The sequence below is a fragment of the Lactuca sativa genome, chromosome 8 (genome assembly GCF_002870075.4).
Source record: "Lactuca sativa cultivar Salinas chromosome 8, Lsat_Salinas_v11, whole genome shotgun sequence".
NCBI classification, from domain to species: Eukaryota; Viridiplantae; Streptophyta; class Magnoliopsida; order Asterales; family Asteraceae; genus Lactuca; species Lactuca sativa.
Genome location: NC_056630.2, coordinates 19,955,532 through 19,970,472, shown reverse-complemented (window position 1 = coordinate 19,970,472; position 14,941 = coordinate 19,955,532). Strand labels below are relative to the sequence as shown.

General features: G+C 32.5%; 1 protein-coding gene across 1 annotated transcript; it reads left to right on the top strand.

Annotated features, from left to right (window-relative positions):
• The first annotated feature begins 9,749 nt into the window (after positions 1-9,749).
• On the top strand, positions 9,750-13,669 carry LOC111919761 (protein HESO1). The gene is made up of 8 exons (XM_023915356.3): positions 9,750-10,271; positions 11,334-11,675; positions 11,802-11,980; positions 12,059-12,154; positions 12,237-12,306; positions 12,526-12,656; positions 12,731-12,841; positions 12,926-13,669. Exons 2-8 carry the CDS (start codon positions 11,372-11,374, stop codon positions 13,481-13,483), a joined length of 1,449 nt encoding a protein of 482 aa, XP_023771124.1. The 5' UTR covers positions 9,750-10,271; positions 11,334-11,371; the 3' UTR covers positions 13,484-13,669.
• Positions 13,670-14,941: the final 1,272 nt, after the last annotated feature.

The following is a 14,941-nucleotide window of genomic DNA, read 5'->3' as shown; positions in this document are numbered from 1 at the left end:
CCTAAACGGATTTTTATATGCTTTTAAAGTAAAATACATGATTAACAATTTAATATTTTTTTGTTTGATAATATTCTAATACATGATTCTTTCAGATATGGCTTCTTAAGAGTTTTCAAGTGACCATTTTGTTTGGTATCCGACAAACAAATGTAATCCTACGAGTTGTTGCATGGTCAAAACTAAAGAAGATGCATGCTGACCAGTGCAAGCAGTAATCATCAACGACCAAATGCTCACTGGTTTTTGGGTGTTTTGGATTTCAAGACATTCAAAGTGACTATATATGAGTCACTTGGTGGACGGTTATTTTGAAAAAAAATGCATCTTGGTTTACACCTATGCGAGCCAGTATCCACAAATTTCTAGTAGGTATCAACTATTGTGGTACCAAACCCACTAATATATGGACCTATGAGAGTTTCAAAATCACCCTATAAAATGGCACAGGCGTACCACAATAGTTTGACAACACATGGTGCGAGGTATTTTTATGTTGGTTCATTGAGATGTTGCGCGTTGGAAAATCATATAAGATAGAGGATCCAACTGAACCTTGGGCCATATCATATCACTAGCGATTGGCAAAAATTTTTTGGAACCAAGATAAAATAGGGATCCATTTGAACGATGTATTATAATTTAAAACATATTTAAGTTTATGTAATTATTAGTTTTGCTAGATTTAAAAATTGAAAGCATTGTTCTTTTTTGTAATATATACATTTTATATAAAAACATAACTAAACAAAAAATTAACACACAACACATAAAAAAATTGTTGACTGCTCCCGAACGATTCTCCGAAATACTTCTCTGGTATCCTGAAGTTTGCAACGGGATGCCTTATTTCGTACATACCTATAACACCCGGAAACCAGAAGACCAAATGAGGAAATAAAATCTCCAAACTAAAAGGCAACTCGTCGAGTTCAAGGGTGAGAACTCGACGAGTAGGAATGATTGCCATGCGTGTTTTTGGAAGACTAGCTCAACGAGTCGGAGGGGACCAACTCGATGAGTTGGATTGGGATTGGGAAACCCTAAATCCGGGATTTTGCACCATATTTAAAAACTTTATGACTTAGGGTTCATCCCCATTTCCAACCTCCATTGTCAAAACCCTAGATCTCAAAATCTTAATGCTTGTGAGCCATTTTTAAGAGAAATCTTGGATGTTGAAGCTTGTGGAAGAAGGAGAGGCTCAACGACTCAAGAATGAGGTTATAGATCCAGCAACTTCGTTTCATCATCACTTTCTGGTAATCAAGTCTTAAACTTGCCTAGTAGCTTGTTAGATTTCCTTGTTATCATTTCATGGGGTTTTTGGTCCAAGAAGCTTAGTCCTTGGGGAAGTCCCAAGTGATCTAGCTTTCAGATCTAGGGTCTATAAGGGGTTTCATGGCATAAAGGTGCAAACTTTATGACCATGGAAGCCTCATGCAAGCTTTAAGGTGTTATTATGGCCTTTTAAGCCCCAAAAGGCCATGCATGGAAGGAAAGTTAGGAGCTTTACGTGTTCAAATGTTGTCTAATGCCTAGATCTATGTTAGTATATTGTAGTTTGGAGTATTGTTGCTTTTAGACCAAGATCTATGTCCTAGAGAACTAGGGTTTAAGCTAAACCCATTAAGAAGGACTAATAATAGGTAAAGTTGGAAACTTTACCCATAAATGGATATTTCTAGAGTATATGTGAAGCAGGAAGCCCAGATCTAAAGATTAGGAGATTAACCCATTAAGATGGAGCAACAGACCGAAGAACTCGGTGAGTCCATGTAGGTACTCAACGAGTTAGAATGATTTGTCCTGATTCTGTAAAGGGTGGAACTCGACGAGTCTGAGGAGGGGCTCGACGATTTGACTCGTTTTATCATGACTATGAGTAACAAGGGAACTCAACGAGTCAGGGGGTGACTCGACGAGTTGAGTCAACTCAGAGTGTTGACTTTAACTTTGATTGGACGTTGACTTTGACCAATGTTGACCACAGGGTGGTTATGAAGTATGGAAAGGGTTCAAGAGGGTTGAGTAGAGTCCATACTTGGACAAGAGTATGTGAGGGGTAGAATGGTCTTCTACCCCAGTGAGGACCTATGGTTAAGTTATAAGAATCCCATACTTATCTAATTTGTATAATGATCAGTAGCTCAGGGAGTCAAGAGATCAACAGTTTGGGGATCTACCAGCTAGTAGCGAGAGGTCTATTCACGGGATTCTACAGTCAACTTGTGAGGTGAGTTTTCTCCTGTAGGAACGGGTCGAAGGCACTAATGTCGGCCTGTGTAGAGTAGTTGGCTGGCTACATATCTTATACTTGTTTATGATTAGTAGCTAAGTGTTGGTTGGGCCCGTATCTTAGTATTATCCGAGTATGTTATGAATGGGTAGATTATGGTATCAGTATGTTCCGGACTAAAGTCTGATGTCAAGCAGGGCTCGAGGAAGGTTATACGTATGTTTCCGAACTACGATTCGATGTCGGATGGTACCCAATGAAGGAATGCATGTTTAGTTATACTTGTTGTCTTTGTGATACTTGTATGTGCTTGGTAGGGAGGTGAGTATGGGCGGGGTCCCGTATCTCACCACTAGATGAGAGTGGACGGGGTTCCATATCTCATTATCAGCAGAGTAAAGGGCCTAAAAAGAGGAAAGGGAATACTAATATAGTACTCCTATACGCACCCATACCCTACCAAATCATTAGTTTCATCGAACAGAGTTCTACTCTTCGTTCCTATCTCTCACACACCCTTAACATAATGTTACCTAATATCCAAACTTTATTGAACTAAGCATCCCCTTTAGGTATTAGGGTATAACTAAACAATATTACAATATCTGTAATTAACCTCCAACACAAATTCCTGCCTGTGTAATATTTTTACAATACAAGGTATAACTTAACATCCGTTCAACTTAACTCGAACCAAACATTCCTTAAAAGTCTTATTTCATTACTTGGCAAGACTATAATGCTTATAATCATCTTTCAAACTCGTTTTCGCTTTTATACCATACTATCACAATACAATATATAACTATACTTTTATCCAACTGAATGGGATCTAAAAATCCTTTATACGTCTTAGATTAAACCTAGACGAGAATATAATCCTTGAAGTCAAACTTTTAATACCAATCCTATAAGAACAACACTGTTATAATTTAGTGTATATATCTAACACAAAATATCAACTATTTAATACACATTAATCTTTTTAAGTAATAATAATTTTCTTAAGATTATCATAGAATAATACCATATATTCACTTAACACATATATAGCCCTATCTGGTTCAAACAATGCATTTTATCAAATATTCGTTTAACACACATTCCAGATAGTAAACAATTATTTTGTGTATAAACTCTCAACACATATTTAATAGTTTTGATAAATACTTATTGTAGAATCATGTTCATGAAAGTAACTATGCACTAACTTGACGTAGGTGGAAGACTCATGGGAATGTCAGCTTTTGATTGACATTTGAGATTTCCTTTTAAAACGACCTAAGCACGAATATTACTAAGTCTTAGTATTCGTTCATATTTATAAAGTTTAATCATTATAAAGTTTTTTTTATCAGATTTATCAATAATCTCAAAAGAACACCAACATACAGCTGATAAGAAACAACCATGTAAGATCGTATCGGAGGTAGGATTCGTTTATCATATAAAGATATATTGTTTGGAAAATCCACTTTAAACACCTCATTAATATTGTATGGACATCATTCCCATAAATAGATCGGTCAATATAGTGATTAGTAATATTGATAAATCTTACTTATAAATTCATAATATCATTTACGAAGTAAATTATAAGTTATACTTAAAACACGGTAAACATAACTCAACTTACACGTTGTTTAGCGAAAAACTGGACATTACGCGGGCAGAACTTCGAAACTGAAAGCTCTATTTCTCTGAGCTCTCTAACGCTCCAGAGATTTGCTACTAGCACCTAAGAACTACTAAATTCGGGCCTCGGGAAAATTTGAGAGAGTTTAGGAGAAGAAGTGGTGGGAAATGAGTGAAAAATCGGAAGTATATATAGAGAAAATAGAAAGGCATGTTGTGCCCTGCCTTCGTGGCAACTCCTCATTCATCCACATCACATGAATTTAGGGATGAAGGGTCTATTCTGCATGCGACAAGTGGCTATGATCCGACGTGACACGTGACTAGATCCTATCTGTCTGAATTTATTAATTTTCTAGAACTCATAACTTGTGCATACAAACTTTGTTTTCGATGGATTTTATATCCATGCGTAGTTATCGACAAGTACTACAACTTTTATTTAGACTTCATTGGCTAATTTTCAGTTGATTTTTTGTGTTACGGTTCAACAGGGTTTACACTATAAATAACGTTGCGAATTTCATAACTTTTTCATACAACCTTCGTTTTCTACGTTCTTTATATCTATGACTTTGTATCGACGATTACTATAATTTTCATTTAGACTCCATTGACTAATTCTCATTGTATTCCAATTTAACAAATCTGAACAGATTTCGCCGCGTTTCGAAACTTAGAGACTAAGTTTTGCTTATATCATTCACATAGGAGCTTCGTTCTCGACTGTCTTTATATCAACGAATTTGTATTTATGAGATATTCAAATATCGTTTACATCGTTTTGGCTAACAATCAGCCGATTTCGATTTCGATTCAGATTTAGGTTTTCTTTATATGCACTCTTTTCTAATTACAAGTATTACGACTTTAGTTTATATCACTTAGGGTAATAAACAACCTATCTCTAATTCACTTTTTATGACATACGTTGTCGTATCGGTTTTGAACGCAAAACTTAGATAAATCATAAATTTCCCGTACGAAGTCATATTTGAGCGTTCTTTATATCCACAAAATTGTCATTACGTATATTACAACTTTCATTAAGATTATTTATCCTAAATAATCTTTTGTTTTTAATATTTATTTTATTGCTTTAACGATGAATTTTATTTTAAGGTTTTCTACAAATATTATAACAATCATAATATTTGTCACCTTAATGTGTATACGATAAATATTTATTAGATCGCAACACATATTAAGAATAATTATTCTAATCAACGATTTTAATTGTTCAATAAAATGTATAATTATTACGAATATACTCTAAACGTATAGCCCGAAATTGTGGGCATTACATCATTGTTACAACAATATGACTTATTCTAGTTTTTGGAGCTATCGCCCTTTTTCTCCATCTTTTCTACACACTCTTGATGAGTTTGGAGTAACTTCTTTTCATCCACTTCACTAGATCCCCAAACTCTTTCTCCATAATCCTTCAAATGGTTGATCACATCTTCAATCGTCATGGTTTTGAGTACCGCAAATTATTTAATGGTTGATATAATTTTCACGAACCTTGTTCGGGTTGCCCTAAAAAACTTCTTTCCCACATATTGCTCTTCCATTGTGTACCTTAAAACTCGGATGTTACTTAATATGTTATTTATATTGAGAGCGCAGTAATCGATCAAATTTGTTTCGTTCATGGCTAGAACTTCGAGTTATGCCGTTAGGGTTTGTACTTTCACAACCTTTAAAATATCCCCTCCAAGATACATGACTTTAAGAGTATCCTGTGCTACTTTTGTTGGTTGCTTCTCCGTAATCGACAACAAAGCTTTCTTTGGGATTCCTAGGTAGATGGTTGCCAATAGCATCTTGTCATTCTTGACATGTACATCGTTTTGAGGGTTCTTCGGTTCCACAACCTCCCAAACATCTTGTGCCTGCATAAAGACCCTCATCTTTATGGACCATACGTCTGAATATGCACATTGCTCACCAAGGAAAAACAAGAGATAGGAAGTGTAGAAGAAAGGGACGAACATGGGAATGAAAAAAGAAAATTGTTAAAACATGGATGTTACTCGATTTTTTGCTGTCAAATTAAAAGGTACTAAATATAACTTGTTTTTTTAATGAATTACAAGATTACATACGTCCTATATTTATACTAAACAAAGTATTTGACTCATAATCTAAAACTAGAAAATAAACTTAATAAAATGCAATTTTCCAAAAATACCCTTCCATTATTTTTTTTTCTAGAATTAAACCAATAAGAAACAGGAAGCAACACTTAGAAGGATGTCTTCCATCGTGGAAGACGGATATTGTTGAGAGACATTGGCGTAGCCAATATAGAGCAAGGCCCACTCACATAAAATAAAGGTTATATATATATATATATATATATATATATATATATATATATATATAGATAGAGAGAGAGAGAGAGAGAGAGAGAGAGAGAAAGCTAGGTTCAAATGTTTGTAGCAACTATTGTGTTTCTAAATGCACCAATCACAATTTAGCAAATAATTAAATACTTATTTAAATCAAAAGGGTATTTCTGGGTTTTTGACACATTCAATTAATGAGATCATTTAATTAAATCCCTTCAATCAAGGAAACAAAATAATTAGGTTTGACCTAATCTCTTTCTACTATTTCACGTCTTCTTCACCTACAAAAGAAAAAGAAATCACAGATCTCGGCTTCATAGTTCACCATCATCTCCATCGCCGATAACCACTCGTACATACACACCACCACCAAATTCGTCATTCTTCAAGGAACCAAAAGGCTTCAAGATACTATTCAGGTACCGAATAGTTGTAATTCGGATAGTACATCGGCTGCCCTCGATTTGAACCTTCTCCTATCACGTTTCATGGAGAATTTCGATTTTTTTGTAAGGTAGATTGTTCTTGATTTTCCATTTGTTGTTGGTACTTGATTCTTCTTGATTTTCCATTTGTTCTTGATACTTGATTGTTCTTGATTTTCCATTTGTTCTTGATACTTGATTGATCAAGTCGAATATGGTTGAAGAAGTTCATGCTATTTCAATTTCATAGTCCTTTTTTTCTCTTTAGATTGTTAGTTTTTTTTAATGCATCTTAATGTTGATCATTCCGCTAGAATGGAATATCGAATTCTAATTTTGTCAGAATAGAATCTTGAATTCCTTGTCAACTTAAGCAATGAATTACCGTAACCAATTCTGTCATAATAGAATTGGTTTCCATTCTTGTTATTGGTATCGATTTTTATAGAATGACATCCTAAATAATAAACATTACATTCTTTCAGAATAATATACATTGCAAGTTTAGAGATGATTATTAATGTTGGTTTGTAGAAATTATAATTATATTCTATTTGAATGTATATCACATTCTATCAGAATTTATTGTTTTATTATATTTAATGCACTAAAATTTTTAATATTTGAAAGTTGATTATGTTTTCTTTGTGAATTTAGGTTTTGAAGATATTGTCATTAATGTGAAAAATAAAGAAAACATAGAGAACGATATTGTATTCTAGCAGAATGTATTCTGTCAGAATTTATAAATTGTTTATTAACAATGATATTCTTTTGGAATGTATTAGTGCTTTTGTTAGATTTTGCAGTTTTTTTTTCTTTTTAAACTATTTTTAGTTTTAATATTTAAGAATAAATGTAATCCTTAAACCATTATTAGTTATAATTTTTTTAGAATGAGTGTAATAATTGTTTATAGTTTTTTTCATTACGGATGAATGTAAATAGTGATTTTTAAAGAATAAAATCCGTATTCTTTAAAAATGTTGTTCTTAATAATATGTTGTATAATTCTTTAAACATGTTTAATATAAAAAGTATCTTGAATGAAATAATATTATGCCAGAATAAAATCGCAAATTTATTTATTAGTTTATTGTTGACTTTTTGACATTCTGACAGAATAAAGTCGGTTATTATTAAAAATAATATTAAATTTTAATTAGAACTAATTTAAAAAATTCAGATTTTTTAAAAATAAAGAAATTAATGATTCCTTAAAATCCGAAAATTTCCTTTTTTAAAATAGGTTAATTGACCAAAATACCCTTTTGCTGAAATTTGTATGATTATATGATACATACTACCCTATTGTAATATCATAGACTATCAGATCATGAATGTTGATTCTATTTATCCGGTGGTCCAGATCTGTGCACTCTGGCACACAATAGTTAGTAAAAACAAAATAATCTAAGCTTATATATATATATATATATATATATATATATATATATATATATATATATATATATATATATATATATTTCTGTTAAATAAACGAAATTAAGGCTGTGATATGGCTTATTCCATTCAAAACTTGAAATTAGTAGAAGATAATATATTATTGTCTTTGTCGATTAGACTCAATTTTAGATTATTTTAATGATGTAAGACCAGTGGCAGGGCTTCAATATTTCATTTGGGGGGCCAAAAATATAATTTATATAAACATTGGTGAACAAGGGGGTCATAGTCAAAATTTTATATTTTTTGCCTAAATATGTATAAATTTAAAACATATGGACTATTTATGCCAAAAAAATCAGGGGAGGGCACAACCCCCCTAGCCCTATGAAAGATCCGCCATTGTGTAAGACAACATTGTTTGCAACTTAAAATTAACAATTTAATTAGTAATGCATATATAGTTACATTTTGATCGTTTGAAGAATTTTGTCACTCGCTTATATTTTGTATATTACTTGGCATACCCTAAAACAAAAATCCGTATTCTTTAAAAATGTTGTTCTTAATAATATGTTGTATAATTCTTTAAACATGTTTAATATAAAAAGTATCTTGAATGAAATAATATTATGCCAGAATAAAATCGCAAATTTATTTATTAGTTTATTGTTGACTTTTTGACATTCTGACAGAATAAAGTCGGTTATTATTAAAAATAATATTAAATTTTAATTAGAACTAATTTAAAAAATTCAGATTTTTTAAAAATAAAGAAATTAATGATTCCTTAAAATCCGAAAATTTCCTTTTTTAAAATAGGTTAATTGACCAAAATACCCTTTTGCTGAAATTTGTATGATTATATGATACATACTACCCTATTGTAATATCATAGACTATCAGATCATGAATGTTGATTCTATTTATCCGGTGGTCCAGATCTGTGCACTCTGGCACACAATAGTTAGTAAAAACAAAATAATCTAAGCTTATATATATATATATATATATATATATATATATATATATATATATATATATATATATATATATATATATATATATATATTTCTGTTAAATAAACGAAATTAAGGCTGTGATATGGCTTATTCCATTCAAAACTTGAAATTAGTAGAAGATAATATATTATTGTCTTTGTCGATTAGACTCAATTTTAGATTATTTTAATGATGTAAGACCAGTGGCAGGGCTTCAATATTTCATTTGGGGGGCCAAAAATATAATTTATATAAACATTGGTGAACAAGGGGGTCATAGTCAAAATTTTATATTTTTTGCCTAAATATGTATAAATTTAAAACATATGGACTATTTATGCCAAAAAAATCAGGGGAGGGCACAACCCCCCTAGCCCTATGAAAGATCCGCCATTGTGTAAGACAACATTGTTTGCAACTTAAAATTAACAATTTAATTAGTAATGCATATATAGTTACATTTTGATCGTTTGAAGAATTTTGTCACTCGCTTATATTTTGTATATTACTTGGCATACCCTAAAACAAAATTCTGATTACACCACTACTGAAAGAGGCAGTGTGAAGGCAGTGTGAAAAGAAGCTGATGAGTATAAAGACTTGTAGCCAGTTTATGAACGTATTCGTCGTAAGCCGGACAAGTTTTTAAAGTATAACGAAAAAAAAAAGTTTTTTTTTTTTTTTTTTTTGGTTCATACCGACACCTAAATCTTATTGCTTTTAGGGTAATAACCTTTTTGAAAATATTAAATTCAAAACTTTAACAGAGCATATTCATTACTTGCAAAAAGCTAGTCATCATTCATAATTTCAATGGAAAAACCCTAATTCAAGATTTGGAATCTTTGTTACATCAGCAAGCCATAACCAGATGTGAGAGAGGCAGGCAGGCAGGCCATTTGACCGCTTTCCCCATCCTTTCCCGCGTTCCATTAATGCCCCCAACACTCGCCACAAACTTTTCTTCACCGCCGCAACAAAACCCTCCTTTCTTCCAAATGCATATTCTCACACTTTTCCCCTTCAATTTTATTGATCTAAAGACCCTCTGTAAAAGTAAAACCCCATATGATTTACCTTCTACTTCGTTATTCTATTGTTAGCATGTTTCAAAGCAATCCCAGATGATGTTTACCCTTTCAAGATTCAAATCTCTTGTATCCTGTTCGGCGTTAAACCTTGAATTCTCCGTTCATCATATATAATGGTATGAAATTCATTTGTCATTGATGGTTTTATTTATACATGATAATAATTTTCGAATTGGCAATTGCCTAGTTGATCGAACATTCCATCTGTTTTTAACAGACACACTTCAAATTGATTGCCACATCTGTTAGTTTATTGAATGTGAAATTGATATTGGTTCTGTTATTGATCTATTTTGAGGTTGGAAATGACTTTTTGTTATCTTTTCTTCTGAAATGGATGGGTATTTACTATTTAGTATATTAACTGTGAATACTTAACATATAACACACTGTTTTGCTATATTAGCTCTCATATTGAAGTGGTTTATTGATTTGAGTGCTCATCAGACTCATAGCTTGCTTTTAGGGCTCAGAAATTGAATCCCAGATGTCTGTGTACTTGAAAAGAAATCAAAATGGTTAAATGATTTTGTTGCATTTCATATAAGCAATGAGATTAAGAACAAGATTGCATAGTGTAAATGGTTAAAGAATTTGTGAAACAACCCTCAAACTCAAACTTAATGGATTACACAAAGTACATTATTGTGCTTATTCCTTGTAATGCATGTTCTACAACTTGGTTCATTAAACTGATGTGCATTGTGATTCAAAATCCAGCATTTGTCAAATTTAAACCATCTGCTATTCGGATCGCGTGAATTAAATCTTTTTTGGGTTTCCTATTTGGGATGGGCCTCTTCTATTGGGCCGGATGCGTATACCTAATTCAGTAGACAAATTTAGGGTTAGCTATTCTCTACCTAAATTACCCCTCTCATTCATTTGCCTACTCTTTTCAAGCTCAAATTCACCTAGGAAGCCGATCTTTTGAGGTTCTCAGGTAATCTTGTTAACTTTGTTACCCGTGTTTGATTCTTTTTCAAATCTACCAAATGCATGTTATCTCTTATGAATTTGTTGTTAATTTGTGTTTGTTGATTGGATTTGGAGATTAATGTTTGATGCTTTTCTAGCATGTTCATTATTATCGAATCACAATGTATCTTTCTCAATTCTATGTTTGCTCTTTTATCCGATTTGGATTCTTAAAATCTTTTTTATATCTATGTTTTCAGTCATATCTACAAGATTCTGTTTCGTTTGGAGCTCGAAGATGAACTCCAATTATTCATTGGCACTTACTCTCACAGACATTCTTTATGTGGTCAACCCTACACAAGATGATTGGTCAAAACGATTTCAAATCATTAATGATCTTCGATCTGTTGTTGAAACTTTGGAAATTCTTAGAGGTGCTACAGTGGAGCCTTTTGGTTCTTTTGTGTCTAATCTTTTCACAAGATGGGGTGATTTAGATGTTTCCATTGAATTACCAAATGGTTCTTACATTTCTTCTGCTGGAAAAAAGTACAAGCAAACTTTACTATTGGATGTGCTAAAAGCCCTTAAAAGAAAAGGTATTTTTTTTTTTTTTTTTTTGCTTTTAAGTTTTAGCCAAATTGAAAGAAATAGCAACCTAGTTTACTCTTTTGATAAATGTTTGTATTTTGATGGTATTGATGATGTGGATTTTTATTTTACAGGTGGATTTCATGGGATAAAATATATATCACATGCAAGAGTCCCAATCTTGAAATGTGATAGCAACAAGGACAATATCTCTTGTGATATTTCCATCAACAATTTGTCTGGTCAAATGAAGTCTAAAATGTTGTTTTGGATAAACGAAATTGATGGGCGTTTTCGTGATTTGGTTTTAATTGTATGTTTTTTATTTTTTTTAATACAATTGTAAACAAGAACTTATGATAAGCTCAATTGGTATTGTTGTTATTTTTAGGTCAAAGAATGGGCAAAAGCACATGGTATTAATGATCCTAAAACCGGGACTTTAAATTCTTATTCCCTTAGCTTACTCATCATATTTCATTTTCAGGTCATTTTTTTTAAACTTTTTTATATTTACTTTTATAGTATTCATTACATTTCTTTAACATATTTTTTTTTTCTCATTTCAGACTTGTGAACCTGCTATTCTACCTCCTTTAAGTGAAATTTACCAAGGGAATATGGCTGCTGATCTTTTCGGTATATTTTAACTTTTAATGTATATTTGAAGGGCAAAATGAAGGAAATAGCAACATACTTCATTATTTTTATTTATAAAAAAATAAAGTAAATTGCCTAGATATGTAGGAGAGTGAAGTGCATTGCTATTCTCCATAATTTTCCCTGTATTTGAAAAAGTAAACTCATATGTTCCTTCGTTTTGATGTGGTTTAACACTAAATTTTAAATAACAATAAGGTGTGAGAGCTGTTGCTGAAAAGAACATTGAAGATGCATGTAGTTTGAGCATAAACAGGATTAAATCAGACAAGTCAAGAAGGGTTAACAGAAGCTCTTTAGCAGATCTTTTTCTTTCGTTTCTTGAGAAAGTAAGTTTGGCTTTTATTATTATTTTATTTATTATTCTTTTGAAGATTCTAAATAATATGTTTTTTTTTTTCAGTTTTGTGACATTAATGTGAGGGCATCAACACAAGGGATTAGTCCGTATAATGGACAATGGGAAGATATTGATACAAATATGATATGGCAGCCCAAAACTTATGCACTATTTGTACGTTTTCTACCCCTATCTTTCTCTCTTTCTGTTTTATATTAAAAAATAAGTGAGAGTGATTTTGTGAAAATGGTGATATAGATTGAGGACCCGTTTGAGCAACCAATGAATTGTGCAAGGGCTGTTGGGCACAGAAACTTGATGAAAATTGCACAAGTGTTTCAAAGCAGCTATGAGAAGCTGACTTCTCCTAATTTGACTCATCCACTTGCTGTTCTTGTGAGGCCTGAAGTTTTGAGTATTATGTCAAGATCTCAAGTTCCAAGCTTTGTTGGTGGTATCAATGGCATGAATCTGGGCCCACAGTTTCAGAGAAACCCTGTTGGTAGTAGTAATGTTAGGGGTGGTGGTGGTGGTGGGGCCCATTTGCAGTTGCCATATAGGAACACCGGTAACAACAACAATGGTGGTTTGCAGGCACACAGAGGAGGAGGTGTATATCCTCGTGGTGCACGTGCACCCGGACAAGGATTACAGCAACAACCTTTTATGTATCAGAACATGATGAATCCCAGACCTTTGATGGGAAGTCAAAGTCAAAGTCAAAGGAACACGAACCAGAGACCAACAACAGGGCAGTCTTCTTCTCAAAGTCAACAACAAGTTCATCAGATATGGAGGCCAAGATCAGAGAAATAGTTGTGTTTTTGGGAAAAGAGATTTTGAGATGTTTTGGTTTGGTTTGGTTTGTTTGAGTTGGTGGATTGATTTTGAGATGTTTTGCACAATTGTATGAATTTTGGTCCCGATGAGATGAGAGGTCCAACTTTGTCAATACTTTGAAAGATTTTTTGATCTTATATGATGATTTTGGGACATTGTTTATGTTTTCAAAAGGCAACATTGATTCAGTATGGGTTCGCATTAGGGATGAGATTTAAAACCGGACCGGAACCGAAACCGTTAGAATCGGAATATATAGATCTGGTTCCAGGTTTCAAAATTGGCTTTATCCGGGTTTCGGGTAATCCGGGTTTGGGTCCATCGGGTCCGGGCAAATCGGGTCTAAGAACTGGAACCGGTGTTAGGAACCGGAACCACTTTTAGGGGTCGGAACCGATTTCTGTGAAACGTTTAAAACATGCATATTTCATTCGTTTTAAGTCGGATTGACATACGGTTTTTTCTAGCATGTAATTTAGAGTTTGTACATGATTTTAAACTATAAATTTGTCATTTTTAGTTTTATATCCATTGACTTATTGTCCCTCAAAGTCGAGATATTAAAGCTAGAAGTTTTTAGTTTTTTAGATTTTTGTGAAAATTTTAAAACAAGCATATCTAATTCGTTTTAAGTAAGTAGGATTGATATGTGGTTTTTTTTCAACTTTTAGTTTAGAGTTTGTATATAATTTTAGACTATAATTTTGTTATTTTTGGTTTAATATTTAATGACTTATAGTCCTTCGAAGTCGGGATGTTAAAGTTGAAAATTTTCAAACTTTCAGCTATTTGTTTTTGTACTTTGAATTTTGTGAAAACGTTAACACATGCATATGTCATTCGTTTAAAATCGGATTGACATGTGGTTTTTTTTCAAAGTGTAGTTCAAAGTTTGTATATGATTTTAGATTATAATTTGTCAATTTGGTTTCATATTCAATGACTTACTCTCCTCAAGTCGAGATATCAATATGAACATTTTTAAAGTTCAACCCACTAAGTAGTAATTAATTATCAAATTTCGGTTTTTTCGGGTTTCCGGATTCTAAACCCACTTTATCGCGTTCCAACCTATCCATTTTGATGTTTATGGGTTTTCCAGTTCTAGATCCATTTTATCCAGTAACCCGGAACCGATCCGAACTGGTTCCAGTTTCCGGTTCTATAAAATCCCGTTAACAGTTCCGGGTCCGGATCCATCCAGTCCGGATTTGGACCCACTTTCATTCCTAGTTAGCATCAATGCACAACTCTTAAGTCTTAAGCAACATCTATATCCACCCGATTGTCATAAAAAGAGCCTAACAAACAATACATGTGAGAATAGAAAGAAACTTATTTGAAAGGTACTAATACTATAAAGACTAAACTGTAAATTTGGTTCTTGTGGTTAGCAAAAAAAGTATGGATTAGCATTCAATCTTATTGTATAAT

Coding starts and splice junctions, on each gene's coding strand:
- LOC111919761 (XM_023915356.3), top strand. CDS start 11,372: ATGAACTCCAATTATTCATTGGCACTTACTCTCACAGACATTCTTTAT. Junction 12,155..12,236: donor TCATCATATTTCATTTTCAG/GTCATTTTTTTT, acceptor TTCTCATTTCAG/ACTTGTGAACCTGCTATTCT. Junction 12,657..12,730: donor TTCTTTCGTTTCTTGAGAAA/GTAAGTTTGGCT, acceptor TTTTTTTTTCAG/TTTTGTGACATTAATGTGAG.